Source organism: Anabrus simplex, chromosome 8 (assembly GCF_040414725.1).
Source record: "Anabrus simplex isolate iqAnaSimp1 chromosome 8, ASM4041472v1, whole genome shotgun sequence".
NCBI lineage: Eukaryota > Metazoa > Arthropoda > Insecta > Orthoptera > Tettigoniidae > Anabrus > Anabrus simplex.
In genome coordinates, this window is record NC_090272.1 from 76,808,416 (window position 1) to 76,823,916 (window position 15,501).

The 15,501-nt window shown below is 36.6% G+C and overlaps 1 protein-coding gene across 6 annotated transcripts in view; it reads right to left on the minus strand.

The window, feature by feature from the left end:
- Positions 1–14,041: 14,041 nt before the first annotated feature.
- LOC136878800 (tudor domain-containing protein 7) overlaps positions 14,042–15,501 on the minus strand; it is a 299,722-nt gene continuing 298,262 nt past the window's right edge. For all 6 annotated transcript variants that reach the window (XM_067152283.2, XM_068229004.1, XM_067152285.2 and 3 more), the window contains one exon: positions 14,042–14,704. In XM_067152283.2, the coding sequence (XP_067008384.2) occupies positions 14,484–14,704 (221 nt within the window). In that variant the 3' untranslated portion in view covers positions 14,042–14,483. The remainder of the gene's footprint in view (positions 14,705–15,501) is intronic.

Here is a 15,501-nt window from a genome sequence, read left to right on the forward strand (position 1 = left end):
CAGAATATCTAATTACCCATTTAAGATATCATCAGTTATGCTGACAGTGTGTTTAGGAAACACTAATAATATACTGTAACAATGTTATTGGTTTGACATCCCACTAACTACTTTCATGTTTTTTGGAGATGGCCAGGAAAATACTAAGGCAGGCTTGAATAAGAAGAAATAAAATATAAAGTTGTGTATTTAACAGTATATTTGCAACTAACACATATTGTTCTTTATGATGTACAAGGAGTTAAAGGCAATTAAGGTACAGTCCCAGCACATGCCTGGTGAAAATGGGAAACCACAGAAAAACATCTTCAGGACTGCCGACAGTGGGGTTCGAATCCACTATTTCCCGAACTGAACACTTCTTACAAGCATACTGAAGTGTGTGCAATCTTGGCCATACTAAGTATTTCAACTACGTAAGGAGGATCGCAAATTATTGGAGTATTATGAAAAACTCCAGTAAGCACATGGCAACAGATAGTTCACAAGCAGATTATCAGTTAAAACCAAATAAAAAAGAAATATCTGCAAATATGTGGGGAATTAAAATTAATAAACTTCCTTCAGCTTATCCCAGTTATTTCTAGGGTCGCTGGAGCCACCTCATTTTAGCTCTGGTCAGGGGTTTAAGGCTAGATACCCTTCCCGACATGTGGGTTTTTAAAAAAAAATTTATGTACACATATAACATTATAGTTGTTTAAAAAAGTGTTCGGTTAAGGTGGATTGAGGTGCTCATGAGGGGAGAGGCACTTAACATTAGAACTGCTAATGATGCGATTCTCCCTACAGAAGTATTATGCAGGTTCAGTGGTATTGCACTGCAATGTAACCTATTCCTGGATAAAATTCCAGGCCCTAATCTTCACAAGTAATGAATCATGGCCTACCTATCACCAAGGTAGAGGAAAGACCAAGCCAGAACTTCTTGTAAATCATAAAAGATGTGAGGCAGTTAATTACAAAAAAACTTAAGGATTGACTTGCACCATTTTGAAGACTGTAGGAAACAATGTAATAAGTATATTATAGCCTGGAGGGAACAAAATTTATAAAAGATGATGTGTTAATTATTTTCTTAATGAAGATATATGATTAAAAATAGTTAATTGCTCCTAATTTTTTGCTAGTGGCTTTACGTCGCACCAACACAGATAGGTCTTATGGCGACGATGGGATAGGAAAGGCTTGGGAATTGGAAGGAAGTGGCAGTGGCCAGCATTTTCCCGGTGCGAAAATGGGAAACCATGGAAAACCATCTTTAGAGCTGCTGACAGTGGGATTCAAACCCCCTATCTCCTGGAGGCAAGCTCACAGCCACGCGCCCCTAACTGCACGGCCAACTCGCCCGGTGCCCCTAATCTATCATATTATTTGCCAGTGCCAGATTCTCTATAAAGAAGGAAGTATAAACTGGGACACCACAAGCTAGCAGTGGCAGTTCATGCATGAAGGGCTTTAGGATGTTGCGCCGACATCCTTTCAAAAACATCTAACGTAATTTCATTCTATAACAGATTACATACAGAGATGGTCAAATATAAAAAAAGTTGAACGTAATGCCAGTGTGCTATGTAGTTAGTAGGTTCCTAAAAATAACTAGCCTGTGGGGAGTAGGAAGAGCCTAACTGGCAATATGGGCTTGTTCATGGAAGACTGCAGGCAGGTGTAAGGGCAGTCCGGTGGAGCCCAGAGCAACATCATCAACCACATTTCATACAATGGTGATGCAAAAAAAAACATGAAAAACTGTGTACTTATAGTAATAGCATTCAATTGACTGACATTTTGTAATTTACAAAAATTGCCTTTTGGATGCAGTTGATGAGGTTCTTGTTAGTTTCTTTTTGTTTTATGGTAATGTTCATTCTTCTGTCTGCTGTGTTCACACTTTGACAGATCCATGTACCCTTTTGTTTTTCCTGCATGTGTTGGGATTTATTAGCATATGTTTGTACAACTTCTATCTGAAAATTACAGTATATAGTGTGTTGAACTATATGGTTTTGTGAACCTAAGAATATGTTTTCTGTCACTGTCGTAAGGTTCTATAGGGCCTCCATATTCACAGTCCTTAAAGTTTTTGACTACTTTCTGATTTGCTTTACATTATTATCTGTTTTTGCTTCGGGATTGTTCTGTCTTGGAAGTAAATTTCTATTTATGAAGCATCATCATTATGAATGATATTGCACTACAGATCAGTGAAAACTGTGCCAGACAGGTGTGCGTGTAAACATGACAGCAGAACCCTGCCAGAGTAAAATGTCACTAACTGCCACTGCAAGCTAGTACTAACTTTACTGTGGGAAAATTCCAGAAAAGAAATTACTTTAAAATTCCTCAGAAAGGTACAATACTGATGTCACGCTATATCATTCCCAAACCTTTACTCGAAACTGCAAAACGATGTTGAGCTATATTTACTTTTCCATTCATTAAGGTTTTATATTTAATTTACATGGGTTTCTGTGGATAAATATCAGTGTATTACAAAACTTTCACAGAAGTGAAAAACAAGTGTTCTAGTGCTTTTCTAGTATCAAAAGCTACAGACAGTCTAGAGACCAAAGTATGAAAATTTAAAAATCAATAATTGGACACACCTAAAAGTGACGAAACAAGCTGAATCTAACATAAGGTGTTGGAATGTTATTCAACAATAAATGGACCATTAATACTGACATGTCTAGGGAGTTTAATGAGAATTGATTCTATTGACACACACTGAATTCACAACATTACGGCAAGTTGTTTTCAATACAGACTAGAGAACACAAATGTAGCAAACTACAAATTACCACAAGAGACTTAATTCATAAATGGTTAAAACTTAACATCAGTCCTGCACTAGGTATGCCTTTATAGAACATCAAAGCAGTCTTATCACAGCCATCTCATGAAACACTATTTCTTCTAATTTCTTCTATCTACAACTTCTATGAATCAATTTCAGGATTGAATTTTCTTTTGCTGCACTCAAACATATTACCTTATATAAACCGAGTCTTCATTTACTAAATGAATTACTGGTTTTAATACTAGCACAAAATGAAAAACTCCAAAAGCTGCAATCTACTTGCTCCATGTATCAAATTGATACTGGTAGGAAAGACACAGGACAACTAAATACTGGAAATTGAACAATTATTCTGAACATGATGAAAGTGTCTCCTTAAATGTTAACAGTCAGGGCACAGAGGATACGATGTTGCATATGAACTATTGAGACAGCAGCCACAATTACAAAGGAAAGAATAAAAGAGCTATTGTTTTATAACAAATCCCCTTTTATACACTATAACAAAAAATTGAGGCTGATAACCTTGAGTCTTATCCCTTACAACAACAATCGCCAATTACAAAAAATAAACAACAGTATCAAAATAACACTACCTTATATAAGAAAGGAAACATATGATTAGAATGTACATTCAGTACTAATGGTCACACAATGTAGTAAATTAGATCCACAGTTTTTCACATTGTCAAAGTGGCAAGAATTGCATAAATAATAATAATAATAATAATAATAATAATAATAATAATAATTACACTTAAGAAGAATTGGAAGGAAAACCTAGTACTGGAAGAGAAAATGGGAGAATACGAAGACCACAAAGCACAAGCTTTGATAAGGATGAATGATGACAAAAGAAAGAAAGAAAAAAAAAAATAGGTTAAACAGATTACCAATTTCTGAAACTATTCCTATTAATATACATTGGTTGCTCTGAAAAGAACAGTGCACTTGAAAACTTTCACACAAGTGAAGAACAGTGCGATTTTATTACCAACTGTTTCATTTCTAGTTGCTGAAAGTGCATCCAGCAGCCAAGTGTTCATTTCTTTATGTCCATCTTGAATCAACTGGCTTAATAGTAGGAGCTATCCCCAATCTTTTTTTTTTTTTTTTTTTACCAATTTTTGTGAACTGTTTGGACTTTAATAAAGCCTTCATACATTCACTTCCTTAACAACATTTAAAAGATTTGCTTATTTAGGAAACAAGAGCACAAATACTGAATTACAGTACATTTAGAATAAAGGTTATATAACAACATTTAACTAGAACTGCTCATTCTCAGAAATACATTTTGTAAATCAATCAAATAATTAACAAATCCAAGATAAGATTTAATGAAAATGTTGTCCACTGCAATAATTTAAGACCAAAGTAATGTGAAAAACTGAGGATCTGTTAATGAGGAAGATGAATATCATCCAGGAGTTCAAAAGCAGCAGCATCTAAAACAACATTTACAGTTATTTACAGTTTGAACACACAGTATTAAATTAATTTTATGATATTTAAATATGATTCAGCCACCTATCTAGTGAATTATATGCTTTCTTTATACACAGAAAAGCAAATTTACTGAATATTCCAATCTATCATGATAATATACCATGCAGTATGGAGCAGAATCCACAAATAACAATGTATTCATATATATTCCAGAGTCTCTGCAACAGAAATCACACTAGTCACCTAACAGTTCTCAGTTGCAGCAGTTCAATTAGCACACTTACATGGAGGTGATAAAGATTTGAATACTGTACAATAAAATGGGCAAGATTTTGAAACCTCTGATGAGATAATATTAGTATTGTATTGTTTCACAATAAGACAGCCATGTACATACCATTAAGAGAGCTGAACTGCTCCAAGGAGGACAACAGTCAAATCTGCTCATTTGTACTAGTGTTTCAGTATGGAGTGAGAAAACAGCAATTCACGACAGGTATAACCTGAAAGCCAAACACTCGTTCCAGTGTGTTTAAATAGCTTCAAACTCTGACTTCCACACTATGCTGGAACCACTTCTGTCCTTATAAGTCACTCCAAAAGGTGGACCTCGCCATGAGATTAGTTACACCTGGGAAAGCATCAGCTACCAATGTCAGTGCATGCTTATGAATGCTACCCTTCCAATCATAATCATCCATTTCCCTCATCCAGCTCCTGTGAGGTTGGGAAATCATGTTAACCAAGCAAAAGAGTTAATAGTATAGTAAAGTATATGTTGATGGCAGTGTTGTTAGAATGTAAGATTTCTTTAAAATGCTTGAAGTTTTAAAGAAGTAGGCAGTAACTGTGAGTAGAAAGAAGTGGAAATTGACTGTTAAAAATGTTCACCACTGTATCCAAGCACAAGTTGCAGCGGTGCAGAAAGTTCTTGAAAACTTGCTGCATGTCTTAGTGTATTACCAATGTGACATCTTACCTGAGAGCCTGAAAAGTGGGAGGGTTGTTCCTCTACACTTTCTGCTTTTTGAGGGTTGAGCCATTATTTTTTCTTATTGGAAACTGATCCTGTTTCTCACAGCCAGTGGTACTTTTTGATGGCCAAGCAGCCTCCAGATAGTGTTTGTGAAATTTCCATAAGCCTATCTTATAGACTGTATTTTTGCTGTAACACATATCTGTTCAAATACAAACCCTACACTGGCTGGTACAAGTAAGACAAGACTTTTAGTAGGTACCATAAATTGTCAGTTAAATACATTACTCCAGCACGTCATGTTACAGCTCTCCTCTGGGGGTTGAGTGTGGTGTTGGTCAACAGGGACCTACTCCAGCCTGTGGATTCCCATTATTTTAGGGTTGCCTCTCTCTTTACAACTGCTGAACATTTAACAAAGGTGTAACAGGTTTTTTTTTTTTTTTTTTTTTTGTCTTACGAGCATTCCTTGAGCAACATGGATAATAAAGCAAGGTCATTGATGGTGCATTGTTTAGTTTAATACAAGAAACTGATTGCAGTTTGTCATGAGATGATGAAAATTATGAAGTTAAAGATATAGGCAAGATTATGTAAGACCATCAAATCAGATCGGCTTAGCACAATTAATATCAGTATTTGAGGGGCTCCAAACGGAAGCATAACACGAATTAGTGAGGAGAGGAGAAAAAAAAGATTGTGACAGAACATTTCTCTACGTATTTATATTTGTTTAAAAAGGCTATCAGGTCATTCTCAGCAATGGTGCCTGGGTGGTTGTTCGACATCTCTGTTTGGCGAGACATGTCCCAATTTCCACTTAAAATATCCCACATCCCTTTTTAAAAATAAGTGGGACACAAAGAGTCCCACATTTAGAAAACTGACATAACTTTAATATCTTTATCATTCCCGGTAACGTTGTAACTTCTTTCATTATTATTTTTATTTCAGCGCAAATTTAATTTACGCACAATACACATTTGAGCCTTTGTGCAAAGTTGAACTCCGCTGTGCCTAGTTGATCTCTCTCACAAATTGTGTACGAGTTCCATATTCCTAGCGTAAAAATTGATTTATTTAAAGAATACGTTTATCATTGAGAAAAATAGAAAATGAAGGTTTCTGTAGGCAGAAAACTGACTAAAACCTGGTGCAGTGTTTTCTCTAAATATCATAATGTCCAATCTGTCCCTTTGGTGCTTTGCATACCCAATTTAACTGCCTCTTCAGAAAGAAATTTCAGTCTAATGAATTTATTTTGGAGAAAAGAAACAAGTTAATTATAGACACCCTTGAGCAAGAGCGATTGGTAAAATTCAATTACAATTTGTCATGTCAAGATGTGAAGCAATTTTTAAATTCTGAAAGAAAAAGAAAAAATACTTTGTAGAAAATACCAAGTCCAGTGATAAATATGTATGAACTCCTACAGAATAAGACACAGAGCAGGTAAACAATGTTTTATACATGGTGAACTGTAGACCTACCTAATTAGTTGTTTATTTTGAGATTCATACCATTTGTTTCAATTTATATAAAACCTTGTGAATATCTACATAACAATCCTTTAAGTAAAAACTTAAGTATAGGTATACTGGAAAAGTAGTGTTCTAAAATCTGGCAACCCTGAGTTGTACTGACATAGCAAAACTTTTCACTGCATGCAGTAATCTAAGTAAGTTGGTTGGTTGCGAACATCTTGCATTATATATCCACAAATTGTCTCTCCATTTCCTAGAGTAATTACTGCTCTTTTCAATTTATTTTTCTGAGTTAAACAATATTAAATGACCTGAGAGTTGAGTATCTCACTACCTATCAACATAACTTTTGTAATATCCCTACGTGTTCACTTCTGCCTTTTATTTCTATTAAATGTCAAATTTAAGCCACAGTATATATCTTGTCCTCACAATATCATTGTAAACACGAATTAGCAATTACTTGTAATTTCTTTAAGTTGCACGATGCAGGGGGAGACTGAGCTGAATAAGTGCACCATTTCACCGGGCGAGTTGGCCGTGCGGTTAGGGGCGCGCAGCTGTGAGCGTGCATCCGGGAGATAGTGGGTTCGAATCCCACTGTCGGCAGCCCTGAAGATGGTTTTCTGTGGTTTCCCATTTTCACACCAAACAAATGCTGGGGCTGTACCTTAATTAAGGCCACGGCCACTTCCTTCCAACACCTAGCCCTTTCCTATCCCATCGTCGCCGTAAGACCTATCTGTAAAAAACATGTGTCGGTGGGACATAAAGCCACCAGAGAAAGAAAAACAAAAGAGAGGAAAAAAAAAAACCTGCACCATTTCTGGAAAATGTTGGCCTAGTATGATGATGCAGTTTGGAAATGCAAAATACAGGTCATAGTTTACAGGAGAAAGCCCTTCACAACTTTTTAATATTCTTTTTATCGCTTTGCTAAAAAATTATCCCATTCAGAAATAAAATTTACAGTGGTATTAATTATTGCATCACACAACACATTTAAAAGAAAAGCAAATGAACAGAATTACAGGTTCTTCAGAAACACACACTACAGTATGATGGGTTGCCACTGGACTCTGCAGTATGTAGAGTTGTTACACCTGGTAGGCACGTATCCGCACAATGTTGGGTTGCTACACTTGGCATTTGCATCCATATGGAAACTAATGTGAAAGGAAAATCACAATACGTATCGTTATTCAGATACAGACAGTGAGTTGTATGCCATCTGAACAGATGTCAGTGAAGGTTAAACTTATGTAATAATTCCATGGTTTCCATGGTCTGTAACTTGGTGTACTTGCTACAGTTCTAGTATTTACATAAGATTCTGCAACAACAGCTTCACTCAATACATTCACTTCCTCTGAATCCCTTTGCTGTGTCCTCAATAGACTAGTTGCCACACAAAGCATACTATGAAAGCTGTCGTTTATTGTGATGATACTCTTCAATTTTCACAAGCTCGTCATTTGTATAACAAAGCCATTCAGTTGCTATCATTTTACGAGATTAAGTGTTTACATGCTAGAGCTGTTTGCATCATAAGCAATACACAGGACCCTGACATGGCATTTAAGCATATTGATTTCAGAGTGGTCTGCAACCCTTGCAACATTTGGGACTACTTTCCTTCAAGGAACAAAATGGCTCACCTCCATGACAAATGCTCAACTGCGATTTCACTGAAAGTAGGAAGTGTCCTTGAAATGAATCCCTATCAGGTTAATCTCATGCAAATTGCAGTAACATTGTTAGCAATTCACAGAAGTGCGAATTTCAGCTTCATGAGGGAGAAGTAAAGTAGATAGCATGCATTCATACAAATGCACCTTCCCAATAACTAGCTCAAAAGCAATGTTATCTATACTGACACAAAAGCACACAAAGTGAAAAATTCTCTATTCCAGCTGGTTCTCTTTTTCACTTTTACACTGAAATATCCCTTTACAATTTCTTTTTAAATACAATACAGCACCATGAAAGAACATATCCAATGAGCATTTCTTGTTATCACTGTACATGTGTATTTGACTGAAAGTCATGAGCAACATCATTACATTAATTAATTAAGGAAACATACAACCGAAGTGGTTTACACAAAAATTTAACCAATCTTATGCTAAGTACAGGAAAGTCCATTTCAAATCTCGACTAATTTAACAGTAATTTTAAATTAAATTAGGAAATGAAGCAGAATAGATCAGTAAAGGAAGAAGGAATCCATTCAGTTCCTATTTAACAATTTGTAGATATCATTAACCAAGAAGTGAAAACTTATGCAAGAAGTTATTTCATATAGCAAAAATCATCAGTTTTACTTTATTACAGCAGAGGTCAGTGTTGGCTAAACCAACACTGCACTACTCATGATTGATCACCTGAAAGTGTTCACAAAACTTACATCAAGTTTCAAAAACAATTAGAAAGGTTTTTACTAAAACTCAGCAGTAAGTTTTTTGGGTTGATATGTTTTCAATTCATAATAGATTTTTCATTTAGAAAAACATAGTCTTGTCATAAACAGCATGGAGGCAACCTTCAATTCCTGTTTTGAAATTTATGGAAAGAAATAAAATTACCTACTACGACCAACCATTGATAAAATGATGAATTTGCAACTAAGCATGAGAGAAAGAGAGCAAAATAGATCAACTGCAAAACAAACCAAACCAACGGGTGTATCTATGAAATGATTGTTCACACAGTAGTGTTATACAGGACAGAGTGCTGACCAGCCACGAGAAAACAGGAACAAACATTATATATTATGGAAATGAACATGCTCCGATGGCTACCTGATCATATCTGCAATTAGGATGTTACAAGGACATTTGGAGTAGCACTGATCGCCGATGAAATGATCGAGGCTCGAATAGGCACGTCTTGCGCAGTGACAACTCACTTATGAAGATGGTTGGATCTGAGCCTCTCAGGATGCCAGTAACAAGGAGAACCCTAAAAGCAATGGTTTGGCATGCTAAGAGTAAACATGAAGATCGTAAATGTCACCCCCAAGTGACGCAATCAATCATGCTAAGTAGATTTTTTTTTTGCTAGGGGCTTTACGTCGCACCGACACAGATAGGTCTTATGGCGACGATGGGATAGGAAAGGCCTAGGAGTTGGAAGGAAGCGGCCGTGGCCTTAATTAAGGTACAGCCCCAGCATTTGCCTGGTGTGAAAATGGGAAACCACGGAAAACCATCTTCAGGGCTGCCGATAGTGGGATTCGAACCTACTATCTCCCGGATGCAAGCTCACAGCCGCGCGCCTCTACGCGTACGGCCAACTCGCCCGGTATGCTAAGTAGAGAACTAAGTGCAATTGCATTTAAGCAGGACTGACGCCAAGAAGATGAAGTGTATTTGTTGACTACTAACTGTGCAGGTAGTTTACCAGAAGAAGGGAATATTATCTACAACTATCACAATCAGTGCAACTTACACGAGTGCCCAAGGGATCTGGCAGAGAATGATTTGGATCCAGAAATTTAAATAAAATAATTCGCTTCTTGTCTTCGATTACTGCAGTTCCTCGCAAGTCCCATTTTTACACTCATTTATTCCATCTTGAAGGTTTAAAAATTTTAATTTCCAAATACAGTATGTAAGAATAACAAGCATCTGCCTACACATGATAAAACATGTTATCACATAAACTTCAGAAAGTAAGTAAACATGCCATTTAGCTGTACCATAGGATAGTGTGAAAGAAGACTCTGACCTAGACATGATGAAAGGAAGAAGTGGAAAAGTAACTACGAATCTACATACAATACATAATTAAATGAACAATCTTTGACCACTATTCTACAATCAATAAATGCCATGAAACATATGAAGCATGCAGTAAGCAGTCATAATATTTCTGAGAAATTATCAATGTAAGCATCCACCTGAAAAAGGTTGAACAAATTAATGAAAATTATAGCACGTTATTACCCTTACTCTGATACGCTAATACTTCCAAAATGTATACAAATTAAATCTTTAAGGTCATTAATTTGTATTATAGTTATTATGGAAAAGAATATCGAAAAAAGTTATGTTTTTCATGTAATTTTTATAATTTTGCATTTTCCTTATATCAAGAAACTGAAAAGCATAACCGTATTTACTCGCGTATTAGAACCCTCCTGGCTTTTCGAGACAAAGAAAATGAAAGAAATAAATCTTGCATACAAGAACCCTCTGACGTAATTTGTCACATAACAACAACGATTCTGCTTTGAAACGAGTACAAGTCTTATTGTAGCTCTGATGACATCGCACTAATTTGTGATTAGTTTCATCGGTACGACCCATGCAATGAAAACACATTTAAATTGAAATAATAAATATGGTAGTTCAACCTATTCAATGCAAGTAAATAAGAGATGTAGAGATTACATTCTTATTTAATTAAAAGTGGAAATGGTACCGGTTTCGACCCCAGTCTGGGTCATCATCCGCCGATTATAACTCGAAAAACAATGCATAAGTAAGAAAAAAGTTAACGGTCAAGTCCACACAATATCAGTTGAAGAGGCGATATAAAAATGACGGGGGTAGGCACTGTAAAATTCAGACGACGTGGAATGTAAGTCAATTAAAGAAGTAATGCATAATCTTCCGAGCATCAGCACGGCACACACAATGTTTGGCACTGTCTCACAATGTTCACAAAAAGCAGAGAACAGTTAAATGAGCCAGACTGCATAAACCGTCAGGCACAAAGTCACAACACAATCCAAATATGAAGATCTAAAGTCATGAAGGAGCCGAAGACGAGCAGCTCAACCGAAGTAACTTGCAAGCTCCAGAAGATCTGCGCAGTTACTTCGGTTGAGCTGCTCGTCTTCGGCTTCTTTCACTCACTTTGGTGTGTTTAGTGTGCTTCATATTTCCTAATTTCTAGTGAAATCGTAATTCGTTTGTGTGCAGCATTTTAAGGGACGCTACAATATCACGTAGCAGGCAGTGTGGGGAGAAGCAAAATCCGCGAACACTGCCGATGTTGACAGTTGGTGAAAAAGCGTGGCTCACATAATCAATTCGTATGCACTGAATAATACTGTCAATACCGATGAAAGTGCATTGCTTTTTAATGCCGAACACGAACGGATTTAAAGGTTTTAAAGGAGAGAAGTGCTATCCGGGAAATCATACAAGGATGGGGGTCGTCATACTGTGTTGCAATGCACACGGAAGCGAGAGACTTTTTCCCCTGGTCATAGGAAAGTTCGATATGCCACGATGTTTTAAGGTCGTCAGGCAAGTATAAGGCATCTAAGAAGTACAAACAGTACAGTAATCCAAAAAATAAAGCATTTGCACAGGGGATCAGCACAGATTTCTCCTCGTCTTTTATTCATGTTTTTTTCCTTTCGTTGTGTGAGGTTATCTTTGTCAGCGAGTTGTCCAAGTGCATTATTTTAATACTGTAACTGCACCTTGTTGGGTACCTGTGAATCGAAATTAAATGCATGCAGTAACAGGTCTTAGGATATTCTGTGATACAGCAAGAGTTGGCATTTCCGAATTACAAGTTGGCAGTTGTTTCAAATCATGTAATTTGAAGTCCGATTTTTGGGTCCCAACATCTTCGAATTAATGAGGTTCTACTGTAGGTATCTGATACGTGGTACGGGGTTAGTAATCCAGGGTAATTTCATAAGACAAGTGAAGTAGACAGCTGACAGCACCACATTCACAGAAGAGTACCCTGCATTTTATAGAAGAGTTTCCAGAAATAAAGAAGCAAGGGTGGAAGCCATTTAACAGGTAAGAACCATTTTTTTACCTGAAAGTTGTTCATCATAAAGTAATGAATTTGTTCATGACTTTTAGTACAACCTCATTCTCTTAATATTAGCACCATCAACTTTATCACAGAAACAAGAATTCCACTGATCTATGTTCATGAAGAGAGACTAGGTCTTACAGGCTGCATTCTCAAATGCAAAGCCCAAGTCTGGTTCAGATATTCCATGAACTTCTTATTTACTACTGTTTGAGGAAGACAGCCAATAGGTTAGTCATGGAACTTAAATAAGAGTGAACAGGACCACAAAAGATAACATGAATTTTACCACAATGATCCCCCATTTAACATTTTTCTCAATTACAGCAGTTAATATCATACAAGCTGTTCTAGTTTTGCAGATCTATAGCTGAAGTTAAATTCACAGGCAAGTAACTTTTCAGAGGTTACAGCAGGACATTAACCAGGAACAGATATAGAAATAAGGCTATCACGACCCTTAGATCTCCACTTTTTGTTAACATACAAGATACCAACTGAATCATGAAAAGTTCAAGAATGGGAATTAAAACATGACCACCCTTCTTGCATTATGGAAAATATGGATGGTGTGGACACATCTTGCACAGCAAAGATGAATTATAGGTATGGTAGCAAAGACAGCTGTTATTTGGATTCTGATAAGCAGATACCATGGTAGGCAGATGTAACAAAAGGATGGACTGCATCAGGAAGGAAATTAAAAAAAGCTACCCCAAAGATGTCTTGTATCGAGCCAAATGGAGGTGGATATGCTGAAAAGCTGACCCTGTCAATGCTCTTGCTTTACGTCGCACCGACACAGATAGGTCTTATGGCGACGATGGGACAGGAAAGGCCTAGGAATGGGAAGGAAGACGCCGTGGCCTTAATTAAGGTACAGCCCTGTCAATGCTAAGAAGACACTTTTCATATTCTGTTATCGACTATAAATTTCAAGCTCTTGTGGATGTAATAAGTGATACAGATCTATTTTAAAATTGATAACATGGCATTGCTATCTCATTTAGTCAATTTACTACAATTCAATGATGTTAAGTTTAAGCAAGAAAGCCCTAATTTCTGAAAATTCTGCAACAGCTGTTGCTTTAATTACTGAAGGATGCGTCAAGGTGATATGAACAGGCCCAACAAACTTTTCTAAACTATAACATAGTTTCAAGAAACCATACTTACAAGAGACATCTTAAATACACTCGTAATAGGTATATAGTAGTCAGTTATATGAACTTGAACTGCATTCTCTTTTCAGCTATGTAGAAAGTGGTATTATTCATGCACTAACACACATCTAGGTTACATCAGATCTCAAGTATACTGAACAGATCTCTTCAATTCCTCTTAAAAGTATTTATACCAACATTTTATACCTAACAAGACAATGTCACAGATATTACAAATGTGGTATCTTTCATAGTCCTGTTCTACAAAATCAGAAAAAGAATTTCAAAACAATTTTAAATTTATTTACATAACAGACTCTCAAAATAAGATATGTTATAAGAAATTTGTTTCCATAAAAACAAAAGTCTTATAGACAAAATGTCTTTATCATACAGCTTCTTTTATTTGTTTTTTTACATATTATCCACCATACATTGTCTTCATTTTGCTTACACGATTACAAAACATACCTTTAAAAAATAGGATACCTTTTCCATACAGGACCTTATCAAACAGTGAAGAATAATCACTTGTGATCTTGCTGCAAAAATGAGTATGTTACTATTACTATTACTATATAATTAGGTGAGGATAAGTTCACCTTGCCTTTCATACAGGAGCAAGTAAAATAATATTGTCCGAATATTTTCAACTATGCTTCATAAATAATGAAGGATAAGAATTAACATAAAAATTCTTAACCTCCATTCCTTTTAATAATAATTTATGAAGCATGTTGAATTCCTCTATAATTACACAAGTATTATAAAACTAAATCATAAATATTAAAGCAGATAACTTGAGCTTGCAGATATTAAATCCTTCATATAAAAATTGCCCTTCCCTCATCAACCAAGACCTGATCAATATTAATGTCTTTCTCGCCTGTAGTATCGATAAGCTGGAGACCCAAGCAAGTGTCACTGGGATTCAAGAGGTCAGGTCCTCGCTCCATCACCACTGACACAAAAACATGTTCCACCACAATTTCTTGAAACCTCAAGCAATCCTCCACTGACCAGTCACTGTGACTTGGCTGGATACCTAAAACAACAACAAAAATGAAAAAATATTATTGCAAATCACTTCAATACGTTCTATACACAAAGAAAACAGGTCAATAATGGAGCAGAATGTAGGAGCCACTAAATGCTCCTATAACAAGTCGGTTGCCTTCCCAAAGCTCAAATTTACTAATTGCTGTGGCCATACTGTTATCCCACTTGGTACTTGGCCTCACCACTTACACTGCCACCATACTGCCTGACACCCCACCCTCCTCCAACATCCTTATCATCATCATCATGTTTTCCACTCCAGTTGCCCGGGTGTGGTTTACGAGCACTCTCCACTTCTGTCTGTCCATGTACCACTCTTCTCTCAAGACGACATCCCAGCTGACTCCTATGTACTCTTTCATTTGGTCCAGCCATCTCTTCCTAGGTCTTCCTACCGGTCGTTTTCCGGCCACGACTGTGTGTAGCCGTTGTTTTGCTGTCCTTCTATCGTCCATTCGTTTGACATGGCCAAACCATTTCAAACAGGCCCTTGTCACTTTTTCATTCAGGAATGGATACACACCAGCTTCCTCCCTTATTCTTTCATTCCTTACCCTGTCCCTTTTTGTCTTCTGTACCATAGTTCGTAGGAACTTAATTTCTGCAGCTTGTAGTTTGCTATCCACTTGTTGGGTTGTTGTGCAGGTTTCTAGGCCATATGTTATTATGGGGGTGAAGTATGATTGGAATAGAATCTGCTTTGATCTTAAAGGAACTTGTTCGTTCCAGAGGACGTTCCGAACTTGATGGTAAATCTGAGCTGATTTTTGAATGCAGTTGTTA